At 38.0% G+C, this 16,173-nt stretch overlaps 1 protein-coding gene across 1 annotated transcript; it reads right to left on the bottom strand.

Moving 5' to 3' along the window:
• Positions 1 to 4,211: 4,211 nt before the first annotated feature.
• Positions 4,212 to 13,678, bottom strand: CCN6 (cellular communication network factor 6). The gene is made up of 4 exons (XM_077162693.1): positions 13,407 to 13,678; positions 7,524 to 7,766; positions 5,585 to 5,648; positions 4,212 to 4,294 (listed from the first exon to the last, which is right to left on the bottom strand). The coding sequence occupies exons 1-4, from the start codon at positions 13,669 to 13,671 to the stop codon at positions 4,288 to 4,290; spliced, it is 579 nt and encodes a 192-aa protein (XP_077018808.1). The 5' UTR covers positions 13,672 to 13,678; the 3' UTR covers positions 4,212 to 4,287.
• Positions 13,679 to 16,173: the final 2,495 nt, after the last annotated feature.

Below are 16,173 nucleotides of genomic sequence, written 5' to 3'. Positions count from 1 at the left end.
TGTAACTGTTCAAATTCTTTGATGTGATGACATTATTGATTGACTCTAACTTTCCCCCGTGTGCTTGTTTTTATAGAATCTTAAGTTGAGAAAATATATCTTCTGGGTCTCTACAATTCCTCTGACATACGCAAGATGTAATCCATAGCATCTTCCATTTAAATGACCCTTCATTTGGGCAATCAAATTGAATGGTAATCATTTTAGACTTATTTGGGATGCAGCATCGCTTATCCAAGCATCTTCCACAGAAAGTGGGTTTGTAACTGTGAATACTTGAGCATCCAGAAAACACAAACTTTTCAGTCTTAGAGTGTTGGAAAGTAGGTTGGCATGTTTTTCCTTTAGGGATCTGAAAAGATACATAAAATATAGTCTTTCTTTAAATTTGTTTACAATAGTTTAGAAAAGTGTTACTATCTAGGACATTTTATAACACACACACCCACACATATACCCACAATTAATTATTTCCAGTGCATTAATAATGGTTGCCATTTAGTGACACCAGTGCTCCCTTGTCTACCTTTAAAATCCCTTCTCACCAGCTGTTTGTCTTCCCTGTTCTCGCACCATCATATAGGACCTCATCCCAGTATTTTTTGCTATCTACCCTTTATCCTATTCTCTATTTAATCCATTCTCTATTCAGTTTAATATCAAGGGCTAAATCTTATTTAATGTTTATATTCCTAAAACTTAGCAAATTCCATAATACATCACAGACAGATTTGGATAGATAGGTAGATGAATAAATACCCTAACGCTTTTAAAATTGAGTTGTCAACTCACTAATATGTTACACAAGTAATATGGGGATGGGAAGGATGTTGTAGCATTTCTAAAAATTACTCTATTGGTATAGTCATTTTGCCTACTTCTAGAAGAAAAACCAGCTCTAGTATCACTCAGTCATAGAGTAAATATTTATCATAGTCCTTTAGCAAGTGTGCTGGTTTGAAAGAATGTATGTCCCCTAGAAAAGCCATGTTTTAATCTAAATCGCATTTCATAAAGTTAGAATAATCCCTATTCAGTACTGTTTGTTTAAAACTGTAATCAGATCATCTCCCTGGAGATGAGATTTGATTAAGAGTGGTTCTTAAACTGGATTAGCAGGAGGTGTCTCTCCATCCATTTGGGTGGGTCCTGATAAATTTCTGGAATCCTATAAAAGAGGAAACATTTTGGAGAATGAAGAAGATTCAGAGAGAGCAGAGCAGAACGACATAGCCACAAGAAGCGGAGTCCACCAGCCAGTGACCTTTGGAGATGAAGAAGAAAAATGCTTCCCAGGTTGCTTCAGGAAAGAGGAAGCCAGGAGAAGAAGCTAGCAGATGATGCCATGTCCACCATATGCCCTTCCAGATGAGAGAAAAGCTCTGACTGTGTTCACCATGTGCCTTCTCACTTGAAAGAGAAACCCTGAACTTCATCAGCCTTCTTGAACCAAGGTATCTTTCCCTGGATGCCTTAGATTGGACATTTCTATAGACTTGTTTTAATTGGGACATTTTTTTCAGCCTTAGAACTATAACTTATTAAATTCCCCTTTTTGAAAGCCATTCTGTTTCAGGCATATTGCATTCCAGCAGCTAGCAAACTAGAACAGCAAGTCTACTGTCTAACAGAGCATTTTGAAAACAGTATGATCCCCCTCCAAGTTGGGGGTGTATAACTAAGATCAGCTTCTTTACTCTGTGTGCTGGTTTGAAGCTATTATTTACACCTGGAAAAGGCCATGTTCTTTTCATCCATCCCTGTGAGTGGAACCTATTGTGGGTAGAACCTTTCGATTAGGTTGGTTCAATTGTGGTGTGATCCAGCCCATTCTAGGTGTGTCTTAATCCTTTATAAGAAGATAAAATGCAGGAGCTGAAAGAAAGGCCCAGAGATGCAAGCAAGGACCCATAGAAACTGAAAGAGCCAGAACCTGAAAGCAAGGAAACCCAGAGAGAAGGATCAGCACACAATGGCCGTGTGCCTTCCCATGTGGCAGAGGAACCCCAGATGCCAGCAGCCTTTCCTCAGAGAAAGTATCATCATGTTGATGCCTTAACTGGGACATTTTCACAGCCTTAGAACTGTAAATTTGTAAACTAATAAATCCCCGTTTCTGGTATATTGCATTCTGGCAGCTTTAGCAAACTGAAACAGATTTTGGTACCAGAGAAGTGGGGTGCTATGATTTGCAAATACCAAAAGTGCTGGAATGGCTTTGTAAATGGATAAGGGGAAGATTCTAGAAAAATCTGAGATGCTTGATGGAAAGAACTAGATTGCTTTGAAGAGATGGTTGGTAGAAATACGGATGCTGAAGGTTCTTCCATTGAGGCCTTAGAAATGATGATGTACCATTGTCAACTGGAAGAAAGGTGATCCTTGTTTTATAGTGACAGAGAATTTGACAAAATTGAGTCCTGATATAAGTGGAAGGCAAAATTTGAAAATGACAACCTTGAATTCCCCATTTTCAAACTTAATGTGGAAAATTCAGCCTGGTTTCTCCTTGCATCTTACAGTAAAATGTGAGAGGAAAGGGATAACAGAACTGAATCCCTGGGTACAAAATAATCAGAAATTGATGGTTTGGAAAATTCTGAGTTTCTAGAAAGTGAGACCCCAGAGAAAAGAGCTCATGTGAGGAATTATCCAGTCACCCATGTCAGGGCAAGTCAGGATTGGAGATGGAGCCATCCAGAAGGGATTTGTGGAAAGTGCTATTGTCTGATGATTGGTACCTCCATGTGCTGAATGTGAAACTGACAAGTTTGTTGTGGAACCTGTATAAATGGAACCACTACCAGTTTGGACTAAGAGAAAAGGGACAGATTGAAGGTAAATTGTCTTCAAAGGCAAAACCACAGAAGCTAAGATCTGAAGCCAAGAAACCTCAGGCCAAGAGAGCGGCCCCACCCATGCATGTGGAAAGGGTGAGTTTGCCTTGCAGTTTGCAGCGGGCGGGCCTTCCTCCCAGCTGGTCAGGAAGCGTGTTACCATCCCAGGGCTCTGATGACGGGAATCTAGGGGAGCTTGGCCGCCTCCTTGTTTAGGAAGAATGTCGCTGCCCCAGGCCTCAAGAGAGGGCGGAGCACATTTCCAGGGGGTTGGGGAGAGCCTAGCAACCCCACTGCTCAGAGAGAGCTTGGCCTATGCCCCAGAGACGGCAGATAATCTGGGTGCTGCCCCCGTGCATGAAGAAGCAGGAGCTGAGAACATGATGGACTCCCCGGTGCTTGGAGATATTGGAGCCCTCACCCCAGTATTTGAAGAGGGCAGGGCCACTGTGTAAGCCCGTGGAGAGGATGGGACTGCCACTCTCAAGCCTTGAGGCTAAAGCATCATTCTTTAGATCATCCTTGGAACTGAAATGTAATGAAGTATGGCCTGCAGGTCTTCAGAACTGTTTGGGTCCAGTGACCCCTGTTTTCCAATTTCTTCCTACAGAAATAGAAATATTTATCCTATGACTGTCCCTCTTCTTATTGGAAGCAGGTAACTTGTTCTAAGTCCCACAGGTTCACAACCAGAGGAGAATTTTGCCTTAGGATAGACCACGCTTGTAACTGATTTTGATGAGACTACATTGTACTTAGTATTGTTGCAGAAATGATTTAAGGTTTTTATGATATGAGAGAATGTATTTTGCATATGGAAAGAGCATGCCTTTTTGAGCTGCAGAAGGTGGAATATTCTGATTTGAAGCTTTAGCAAACCCAAGCACTCTGATATTCATAATTTACTATTTTTGTGATTATAATGTAGCAACCAGAATCTTTTATCATTGTTTAGATTCTACCATGTAAGGTTAATATAGAAAAAAGGAGTTAAAATCTGAAAAGGATAGATCCTTAAAGAGCAATACACATGTTGGGACGGATCAGACTGGTGAAGACCCAGATTATTAAGCTGTTAAAGGATCTAGAATCAAAGTATGTTTAGATTAATGTCTGCTTTCCTTTTACTTTGACTTTAGACTTATCATGAGGTCATTTATTTTTCTAAGAACCAAAAACCACTTCACAATTCCACTTTCCAAAACACACACACACTCACATCCTCTCATTCTCACTTCTAATTTGAATCTAATTAAACTTTACCTTTACTGTCTTTGATATATTACTGTCACAAGGCTGAATATAACACAGTCTTTTCTCTTTTCTCATTTCACAGTTGATATTTTCATTGGTTATCCTGTTAGATATCCCCATCCCACACGTTGTGGAGCAAGGGGTCCACTTTGTTGCCTGCACAAGACATTTTCTTTTCCGCATAAGTGGGAGGTTCCTATAAGCTAAAATAGAGGAGGGAAAGTGCATATGTACACATACATGTATTTGCGTAGAGACATAGACTGATACTTTACACATTTTTAAGGTAATTAATCTGAAATAGTTAAATCTTTATGTTTAGATAATGTAACTCAGAATAGAAAAAAATTATGGTCCAATTCAATTTTCTATCTTTTTTTGCACTCTCCAGATTACCTTTCAATCAAGTTTTACATTTCTTTAAAGAGAATAAAAATACCTTATCTTTAAAAAAAAAAACAGATTTCCCCATTTTCTTCTTTCTGCTTAGCCCATCCTCTGAATATTAAACCCAAGCTTATGTTCTGATTGATATCTGCCTTTGCCCTGGTTTTTGCCTCACTCTTGCTATTATTTTTCACAGATGTTGAAATGGATGTTAGTAGGATTAGGGAATGCAAGATGTTAACCAGAATGTTTTGTCTTAATGTTAAATTTAATATATCAAAAGTGTAACATACAAAAATTATATTTGAGTAATAGACTGTCAGTGGGACCAGTTATTTTTCCTCCACTTTGTTTTAATCTAGTTAAACAAATTCTAGTTTGTTTCTAGTTTTTAAAAATTCTCTATAGAATTGAAGTAAAATTACATTGAACTAAGCAATGTAGATAATCATTATATACTAAGTCATTGCAAATGTTTAATCCATTTTGTTCAGCTTAATTGTCACATTCCTTATGGTATCAGGCACATGTGATGTCCCCTCCCCCCATACATACACACTTGGCTAGCCATTTCTAATCACTTATGGAAAAAGATGGGGAATGGATAGATGAATGGATCTGTTTATAGGTGATGGATAGACAGAACCACTCCACTGCCTGATGCTTAAGATAAGCTTGCGTAGGGGGGTAAATAATGAAAATATAAAGAGGGCATAATAATTCTATCATCTCCATGTAGGAGCTTCTTATGCTATTCATGAATGAATCAGGCCCTTGGTTCATTTTAAGCAAATTACATATTGGTTTATTGTCTCAAGGCATTTCCTTAAGGTTAATGTGCATCCTAAAAAAGAACACTTTGGGAATAATGTTGAGGTTTGAGTCTGCAGTTGAACATAGCAAATTCTGGATACATTACTTCAAAATGTCAACTTAGCACACTAAAAGACCAGAAAACAAAACCAAAAAAAAGCCTCTTTGAAAGGAAATATCAGTTGTTTCAAAATATGTACTCTTTGAATAAAATGATACTGCTTTCAGTTTTATAACAGTAGGAACTTAAAATTGCACGTAGAACTGTGGGAGAAGCAGAAACATGAAGATACCTGGAAAGTAGACAGCAGTTTAAAGACCTCAATGCAGGAAGCAGATTAAAAGCTTGGCTTGCATCTGCAATAAATAAAGATAGGTTAGATTATCACATTACCAATAACCCTACTTAAAGTTAAGCCAAGAATTGCAGTTCAGGGATTTGTTTAACATTTGTTAAAAAGCAAGAAAACTAGAAGAGATTTTATAAAAGCAAAAGGTTTGTGTTTTGTGAGAATTAAAGAAAAGCATGGAGTGTTATGTCATTGCATGCTTCGTATTGTTCAAGCAAAAGCTAGATTCCAACTTAGGCCTTTTGGAATTAGCTAAATATATAAATTACTATCACAAATAGATCTCTAAAAGTATGCATTTTTTTGACGTTGTGGTTACTTTTAAAATCCAAGCCCCTGCTTGGGCCCATATATACAATTCCACAGTTGGAGGAAAGACCTTAGAGAGGATGAAGAGATACTTCTTTGCAATCTATCTAGCTCTACTACCTCAAGTGCCAGAGAGCACTTGGGCAGATTTTATCACTTTTTTTATAGCAAAGCACTAACCACTAAGATGACTGAGATGCCAACCCCTACCATGCTCCAGGTGAGCCACTGAAACCGCTCTAATTCCATGGAAACCAACTTGAACTTGATTCAAAGGGTTTTCCTTGTAGAAAGCTCTGCTCCAAAATAATGTCTATCACAGGGAGGCTCACAGGGGTTCTAAGGAGAGTCTTAGATTGAGTCATTCACATCCAATACAGAAAATTAACTGAGAAAAGAACAATTTGACTTATAATTTCAGAGTTTTAGAGCATTAGTAGTGTCATGCTGTTAGTTGAGTAATTATGTATGGTAAGTGCAAATTAATCACAACCAAAATTTTTTCAAATTAACTGACATAATTGGAGTCCCTGAGGATATTTCTTTCATAGATTTGGTCTTTTATTAAATATCCACATAAGTTCAAAGTTAGGATTTTTTAGCATATACAAAAATATTTTGTATTTCCATGGCACTTTTATCCATTAAACCCTTAACATCAAGAAAAAGGCATTCCTAATTTCAGGATGAGTGCAGATGTGAAGAGGAACCAGATATTAACAGGACCCCTTCTGAGCCCTTCCTTATCTGTGCTGGATTTTCTAACATTTTGGAAGCTCCTATATCCAAAATACTCTGCCACTTAAGATGCTAACTTAGAACAAGCTTTATGAATATATTTAAGCTCACTGTAAATTGCCACGTGCTCAAGATAAATAATAAAGAATCTCACTTATGTATGCCACTCTACATATATACCTGGCAATATACTAAAAAATGTGTGCATATGTAGAGAGAGAGAGAGGTTGCTAATCAATGAGCTTCATTTTCAGAGTGAATGAAATAATTTTATATCAGTTTTCTATTTTTAGAAAAATTGTAAGTTCAAAACACATGACAATTCTTAAATATAATTTTTCATTTGTGGCCTTCTATTTCTGATTGTATCGTATTGAAAAGTTGCCTTGTAAAATTTTTGGAATTAGATGTTTCAAACTTCTTCCCCATAACATAACAATACAAATACAAGTTTTTCCAGGGTGCATATGGAAAACATTTGATCAGTTTTCCTAAGAAAGAGATTAAGTGAAATAAGCAGATGTAGTGAGATTTTAGAAGAATTTTCTGACCTAATAAACTCTTTTTTTTTTTTTTTACAAGGGCAGGCACCGGGAATCGCTTAAGAACTAGAATATTTTACCAGGAAAATTTAAAATTTTATAAATTTTCCTTTTTAATACTTAGAATTTACCTGTTTGAGGCAAAGACTAGTAAGATGGCACACTCAAACTAAATTTCACACTGCATGGGTCAATAAATACTTAATGAGTACTTACGGTACATGAAAGGAACATGAAGGAAAACCACTAAAAGTTATGCTTGAAAAATATAAGACCTTTCTACATATGAGCACCTGGCATTGTTTTGTAGCTTGTTGAGGGTTGCTGCTGTGATGGTTCCAGGCCACAGTTTGATTGATCAGATTTCTTTCCACCTTTAGCCCCAGAGCAGTGACTGTCAGCCAGCTTCGGTATGAATAAAGGCGTGCATCCAATGGCCCCACTCACACAGAGGCAGCTAAAGAGGGGATTGGGCTGGAACACTTGGCCATTGTGATAATGTTTCTTATTGAGCTCACATCCAACAGCTGCAAGGTCTGAAAAGAGAAGAGAACAAAGAAGCCATAGCCTGGGATAGCCTAGACCTGCAGTTATAAACCTAAGAGGAAAATGTTATCTCCTTTATAAAGTATAAGTCTCAATTTCTCAGGTTCCATTTGGAACTCTTTCATAAAACATCTTTAGACAACAGAAGAAATAAAATGAAGCATTTTCAGTATATTTCAGGCTATAAACTCCAAACAGAGGTCACTTTCAGAATTAAGACCAAGAAAAAGTCCTGTTCTGGTATACAGTTAATTAAAAAAACAAAAGTCAGCATAAGTATAGGAGTGAGATGATTATAAATCTAAGAGATGGGTTTTAAATTTCTGCTTGTGAGACCTGATGTTTCCCCAGATACCCAACAGCAGGTTAGGATATATTCTCAGAAAGTCAAGACAAATTAATGACTGAAGAAACCGTAATTTATTTAACTAGACTACTGCAAGTTATATTGATTTTTTTTGTTAAGAGAAATGGATTGACCTTGTCTTTTACTTCCTCTGAGGTATTTGTGACCTTCTAGATCAGCATTTCTCAAAGTGTAGTCCACATAGCCTTTAGAAATGTCTGAGGATCTTTCAGGGAATCTGCAATGTCAAGACTTTTCACAATACTGAGATGTGATCTACCTTTTTCATTGTGTGGACATTTGTACTGATAGCAATGGTGGCTAAAACTGTTAGCACCTTAATATGAATCAAGGCAGTGTTTCCAAATTGTACAGGTAGTCATTGTGTTCTTCACGGTAATGTACTTGTACTTAAAAAATCAAAAGCCAGTTTTACTTAAGAATATTCTTGATAATGCAGTAAAAAATATTAATTTTATTAAATTTCAGCATTTGAGTACACATCTTTTAAATATTCTGTGCAACAAAATGGGAAGTATGCAAAAGGCATTGCTACATACCAAGGTATAATAGTTGTACTGAGGAAAAGCACCTGGGTTATTGTTTGAGTTGCAAACTGAACTTGCCACTTTTTAATGGTAATTTTATTTGAAGAAAGACTGACAGATAAAATATGTTTATTCAGATATGGGTATTTGGCAGACATTTTCTTGAAAATAAAAACAATGAGCCTGTCACTTCAAGGAAAATGACTGACAATTGCAGAATTCGAGTTTTCAAGCAAAAATTAGAATTTTAGAAACTGTGTATCTGCCACTTACATCTTGACAGCTACCCAATATATATAGACTTTTCTGATGAGATTGGTGGACATATTAGTTAATATGATTTTAAACATTTCATAATTAAACATAACATTTGGAAGATCTGCACAACTCAGGAAACTAATATTTTCCAAATGGCCGATGCATGAAACTACAAAATTATTCATGGGTTAAAGACTCATTCCAGGTACAAGATAGGACAATGGATTTTAGAACTCTTTTCTTGTTCTTGGCATTCAGCAATTTTGTCTACTCTGTGTCTGGGCATGGTTCTCTTGAGTTTATCTTATTTGAGGTTTGTTAGGTTTCCTGAATGTGCCTATTTATGTCTTTCATTGAATTTCGGAAGTTTCCTGCCATTATTTCTTTATAAATAGTCCTGCTCCTTTCTTCTCCTTTTGGGATTTCCATAATACTTATATTGGTACCCTAGATGGCATCCCACCAGTCTGTTAGGCTCTGTTCACTTGCTTTTAATTCATTTTGTTTTTGTTCCTCAGCTTGACTCATTTCAAGTGCCTTGAGTCTGAGTTCACTGATTCTTTCTTCTGCCAACTCCAGTCTGCTGTTGAAACCCTCTAGGGGATTTTTTATTCCAGTTATTTTGGTCTTCAAATCTAATATTTTTGTTTGGTTCCTTTTAATGATTTCTGTCTCTACTGAGATTCTCATATTGTTCATTCATTGTTTTCCTAATATCCTCTAATTCTTTCTGCATGGTTTCTTCTATCTCCTTGAGCATATTGAAGATCATTTATTAAAAAATCTTTGTCTGGTATGTCCAAAATCTTGTCTTCTTCATTGATGGTTTCTGAATTTTTACCTTGTTCCTTTGGATGGGCCATCGTTTCCTATTTCTTTATCTGTCTTATACTGTTTGTTGTACACTGTACATTTTAATATTTTAAAGTGTTAATTCTGGGATTGAGACCCTTAGCTGTATGTTCCCTAAGTTTGTATCCACCTGGTAATATGACAGAGATCTCCTTGAGTGACAGGAGGTAACAAAAACACGCAACCGAAAGCAAAAATCACCTTTCATGGTCCTTGCAAATTGACTCTGTGTTGGCTGGTGCTCTTCTTCAGAGTTTACACTCCTTTCAGGAAGATCAGCCTGACTTGAAAGTGAAGTACAGGGTCCTCTCTGTATTTTCTGAGCCTGTGTCTTGTCTTGGGCTTGTGCTCACTCATGGCTTTAGGAATTCTCCTATTTATAGGAATCTAAATGTCCCCTCCTCTCCTTATAAAATTGACTCCCTCTGCCACCACCACCACCACACACTCCTCTATTGTGCTTCTTAAAGCTGGTGATCCTTTGCCCATAGCCACTTTGACTTAATTGTTTCTTATACTGCTTTAGCTGTCCATAAGCTGCTCCTGCCTGAAAAGCAAGTACTGAGAGGGAGAGCCAGAGATGAGTTTCCCGATACAGTTCTTCAGGCTATTAGATTGATAACAAATACAACCACCCCAGTATGTACATAGGGGTTATTCTGCCCCCTCCAGAACAAGGACAGGAACGTACTATGGGAACAAAGCCTGCTCCACACTGTGCCAGGGAGAGGGGGGGAAAGGGGCCAGAAAGAGGAACACAAGCGTCTACCATTTTTAAAGCTGTGCTTTCCTGATTCAGCACTTGTCAGATTACTGCGACTCTTCAACTGTTTTTCTGCAGTTTTGAGGAAGATGGTTCTGCCAGATTTTGCTAGTTGCTCAAAGGTTCTGTGGGGAACAGCATCCTGGAGCCCCATCCTTGTGGCTATGCGCTGTTATAACACTTATGCTGCCATCTGGGTTAACCAGAAATGTGAAATAACCAGACCAATGGATTTTAATGTCACAGCTCAAAAAGTTCATGTTTACAGTTTTAAATACATAACCGAGAAGTTAGGATTTAACAAATGATTCTGACTACTGAATCATTACATAAATATTCTTTTTTTCTTTTCTTTTTTTAATGTTGGAATGGATAGAAGGAAATATCTGAAAGCTCTGGATCATTATCCAATTGCCCTGATCTCTGATAATGATTGTCAAAACCTTTTTCTTGTGCTTTGTGTTTATAGCAGCTGGTATTACCTTTATCCCTTTTTTTTTTAAATTATTTTTTTAAATTTTTTTATCAAAGTAACTTATAAGAGCAAATCCCCTAATAGTAACGGACGGAATTGAATCAGCTCAGAACCAACCATTAACTGTTTCCAGCACAGTTTCAGTCCTTTACTTTTGTAAATTGTTTCTGCCTATACCTGCTATCAAAATGATAGTAACTCTGACTATCTGGTTATACTTGCTATGGAAATTGTAATGACTTCATCTCCCTTTGTTAGAATCCTTAAAAACCCAACTCCCTAGACTCAGGGAGACAGTTTAGGCCAATATGCCATCTAATCTCCTGCTTCATGCCTCGCAATTAGCTCTTTCTCTCTCTGAAACCCCCATCTCTCAAAAGTCATTTGAGCACGTTAGGAAGAGAATTCACCACCTTAGTCTAGTATCAGGTTTGCCAATGCAACTGACTTTTTAAAAACTACCACTTGTCAAGTTTAATATAATGTCAAAAAAGAACATTCACAATTACCTAAAAAGCCTATTAAAATACTTTCTCCTTTTCCAGCTATGTTTGGGGCCAGGTTTCCTTCATATATTTCAACCAAACAGCATATCACAACAGATTGAAAACAGAAGTAAATATGAGAATCAAGCTCTCCTTTATACCCAGACATTAGAGAGATTTGTAAAAATGTAAAATGATGCCTCTCTTCTAGCTAAAGTAACTTTTATTTTGGAAAATACGGATTTCTTCATAAATGCATTGTTTCTGTTACTATATAGTGAGTTTATCGTTAGTTTTGAATTAATAAATATTTTTAAATTTCTCATTCATTAACTATTGGTAGAAATGACCCACCTAAAGGAAAGCTCTTTGGGTCCTCAATTCTAAGATTCTAAAGGGATCTAAAGGGATTCTAAAATTCTGAAGGGATCCTGAGACCAAAAAAAAGTTTAAAAAACATTGTTCTAGATGATGGGTCAGCAAACTTTTTCTGTAAAGGGCACAGAATAAATATCTTAGCCTTTACTGTCTCTGTTACTTGGACTATGTGTAAATGAATGGGCATAGCTATGTTCCAATAGAGCACTGATTACCCAGACAGGCTGGGGATCTTGTTGTCTACCCCAGTTATAGATTATCTTATCCCCATTCTGGTGGGGTGTGCTCTGTTATAACACCTTCCACTTTACTTGTGGAAAGATCAGTCTTCCACAGACTTTAACTTCATGGGGAGCAGGGCCTGTAACTCTTTTTTGCCCTGTTGTGTCCCCAGCTCCCAGCCACTGTGCCTGACTCAGTAGTGAATACTCAGTAAGTGTTGTTAATGAAATGATTTATCCAGCACTATTTGGAAGAAAGGGGTGTCCTGGATGCCAGAGTCTTCAATAGATCATATTTTCCCATTAGAATTCTCATAATAATAGTAGTTAACATTTTTGGAAGCCTGCCACACACTACACATTGTGCTAGGTATTTTAGGTTTTACATCATTATCTCATTTGATCCTCCTAGCAACTCTATGAGATAGGAAGCGTATGGGCCTTAACTAAGGCACAGAGAGGTTAAGAAAGCAACTTGCTCAAGGTTACTTATCTAGTAGATTGGGCAGTCAGAGTTTGAATCCAAAACCTACATTCTTGACCAGGATGGTGCAGTTCTGTCAGGGGCAACAGGCACCAAACTTAAAGGTTTATACAAGCAGTGAGACTCCAAAGGTACTCTCATTCCATACTCACAACCGAATTTCTGGTAGTAATTTTCCCTCCCACTTAAACTTCTCTATAGAGTGACTAAACTGCCCAATGGATGTGAATATTCCTCTTAACAATTCTTTTTATACTAAGTTGGCATCTTGAATTATTGTCAATGCATTGTAGCTTTACATGGTCTGAATCAGTCTCCAGAAGAATCACGAAGAAGTCACACTTTGATTTGGGATAACCCCATCTGCTTTTTCACAAATCCTTTATAGTGAAAAGTTAGTTGAAAAAGCTGAAATTAAAGTAGTGTGTACATTTTAAGCAAGATGATTTTTTAGTTATGAGAAAGGGCCAAATTCAGATTGTTTTTGCCAATATTAACAAAAGCTCTCATTTTGTGGCATTTTAAGAAGTCAGATTCTATTTTCATAAGTTCTATTTTCTATCACGCGAGCAATTACCTGAGAAGAACAGCAAAATCACCTAAATGTGAGAAAAATGACAGCGGTCTTTGAATATGTATAAGCATCTGCTAATTTTACCTGTCCAATATTATGGAGCCAATCCCATTGGTACGTGAAAACTATAAACTCACCTCATATTTATATTTGGATCATTTATTTATAATCATTCCAAATTAAAAACTATAGAAGAAAATTCTCTCTAAACTCAACCTTTCCAGCAGTCCAGAAGGTGACACTTACATGCGCACACTCCCGTCTCGTACCTCGGCCTGTCTGCCGAGTAGTCGCAGTACAGCCCTTTGTGCGGGTCGCAGATGTCAGCTTCATTGCAGATGTCCCCCGGTTGCTTGGCACAGATTTTGCAGCATCCACAGCCATCCCTCACCAAGCTCACTCCAGGAGGGCAATCAGGCTTCCGCTGAGGACATTTACAGGGCCAGTGACAAAACTGCTTACGCTGATGCACTTTAGATACTTCTCCAGACCTTCCTTCAGGCGGTGTCATATCTAATGACCCAGTGCCCTGTGCCCTGCAGCAGAACTTTGTTTTGATAATAAGGCAATGTTAGAAATGGTTTCTCAAACAAATTCCAGAAGTCTGATATAAATGCAAGATAACCCTAAACAGACAGAATACAATACATGTGGTAAAATGAAATAATTGTATCTGTCAGCATTGACGTAATTGATGACTTCCAAACTTTACTTCTCTTAACACATCATTCTTAGTTTTCCTACCTTACTGGCTGCTCTGTCTGTTTCCTTAGCTGGTTTCTTCTCATACCCTGGTGTCTAAACATTGGAACTCCTTGTGGTTAAGACCTCTCCAGGATCTTCCCTCATCATTAACATGACCAAATACAAAATCCAAGCTTTCTCCTCCAGTATACCCCTCCATACACTTCCCTATTTGAGAAAATGACAACTCCAGTTTTCTAAACTACCTTGGGGTCAGGTGATTGTTTATTCTTCTCTTTCACATTTTACATCCAATCCCATCAGTAAATCCTATTGGTTATATTTTTAAAATAGACGCACTCTAATCATTTCTTAATACCCTGCCTACCACCATCGTGATCTAAGCCACCATTATTTTTTCACTTGGATGATTACAATAGCTTTCTAATGATTCTCCTTGCATCCCCCTTGGTCTTCTATATTCTCCACACCAAAAAGATCCTTTTCAAATATAAAGCAGTTCATATCACTCCTTGCTGATAAAGAGTGTCTTTCTTATGAAGTCCATTTCAATGTAAAATCCAAGTGATCCTCCAAGGTCCCGCATGATCTGATATCCTCCCTGTATCTTCCTTTGCCCACTGCCACTCACCTTCTCACTTGCTCCACTCCAGCCACACTAGCCCCTTCTTGAATATCCGCATACGCTTTCCCCCCAGATCACTTCAGGGCCCCCTCTCTTTCTGGTCTCAAGTTTCATCTTATCAGTGAGGCACTCCTAGACTACCTTTTATAATTAGCACCCAACTCTAGCCCCTTCCCCATAACCGTTCTCACCACCTGCCTTATTACATATTTTACTTGTTTATTTTCTGAGTTCTGCATCAAGTACGTGAGCTTCTTGAGGGAAAGGTCTTTGTCTAATGTCTATTTTGTTTGCTGCAATAACTATTTATTGAATGAAAGAGCATGGAACTTCCTATGTGCCCGGTGCTTTACATGATTGTCTCATTTAACCTTCACAACAATAGTTATCCCCATGTAGGAGGAAGAATAACAGTTCCCCAAAGATGTTCATGTCCTTATCCCCAGAACCTGTGACTATGTTACCTTCTATGGCAAAGGAGACTTTGCAGTGCAGATATAAGGGAAGGATTTTGAGAGGAGATTACCCTGGATTATTCAAGTGGACCCAATGTAATCATAAGAGTCAGAGAAATGAGGAGGTAGGAAAGTCAGAAGGTGATGTGATAACAGAAGCAGAGTTCCAGCAATGCCCTTGCTGTAAGGGACCATAAGCCGAACCATACAGGCTGCCTCTAGACGCTGGAAAAGCTAGGAATGGATTTTCCAGAAGGAACACAGCACTGTTGACACCTTGATTTTAGTCCCTTAATACTTATTTTTTGGACTTCTGGCCCCCAGCACTGTAAGATAATAAATTTGTATTGTTTCAAGCCACTAAATTTGTGATAATTTGTTAAAGCAACAATAGGAAACAAATAACCCCATTTTATAAATGAGAACACCAAGGCTTAGATTTTTTAACCTGGCCAAGATTGCATATCAAGTGGTGAAAGAAGAATTTAAACCCAGGTTGGCAGATTCAGGAATCTGTGTTCTCAACCCTTAGCCTCTTAGTCCCGCCAAGTCCTACCACAAACCAGTTCTGATGCTGAACAAATCACTTAATCTCTGAGTCTTTCTCCTCCCCAATCTAGACCTTTCCCCTTGAATCTGCCACTCATTAGTTGCTATTGAGTATATCCACTTAGATGTCCCACAAGCATCTCACTTCCCCCCTCTTTCCAACAAACTGCTGCTCAGCCGGCAGTCCCCTTTTAAAGTATAGTGTTGGCATCAACTCAGTTCCCAGGCCAGGAGGCTTGAAAGTCATTCTTGACTCTTCCTTCTCACATTCTTCACTCCTAAGTGTCACTGACTTACAGGAAAGGTCTGAGGTTCTAAGTATAGCATGCAGGACCCTCCACATCGCTTGCATTTCCTATATGCCTTGTGCATCAGCCAGTTTAAGTACTCACAATTCCCTGGATGTATGATGCTGTTCCCTCTGTCTGGAACATTTGTCACCTGACCCCACCCCTTCTTTGCCTCATTATCCTTCAAGACTCTGTGTAGGAGTCAACTTTTCCAGAAATTGTCCCCTTGTATATATCTTTGTACTGAAATTATCTGTGCTAGTGCTTGTCCCATTAGCTCAACCTCAGTGACTTATGTCCCACTAGCTATAAAGCTACTCCACCCAGCATTTGTTGGTTTTCTCTCAGCACCTACCATGGTGCCTGGCAAGTGGCTTATATAATAAAGT

This window comes from Tamandua tetradactyla, chromosome 5 (assembly GCF_023851605.1).
Source record: "Tamandua tetradactyla isolate mTamTet1 chromosome 5, mTamTet1.pri, whole genome shotgun sequence".
Lineage (NCBI taxonomy): Eukaryota > Metazoa > Chordata > Mammalia > Pilosa > Myrmecophagidae > Tamandua > Tamandua tetradactyla.
The sequence above is the reverse complement of the archived record's forward strand: the minus strand, read 5'-3'. Positions and strand labels throughout refer to the sequence as shown.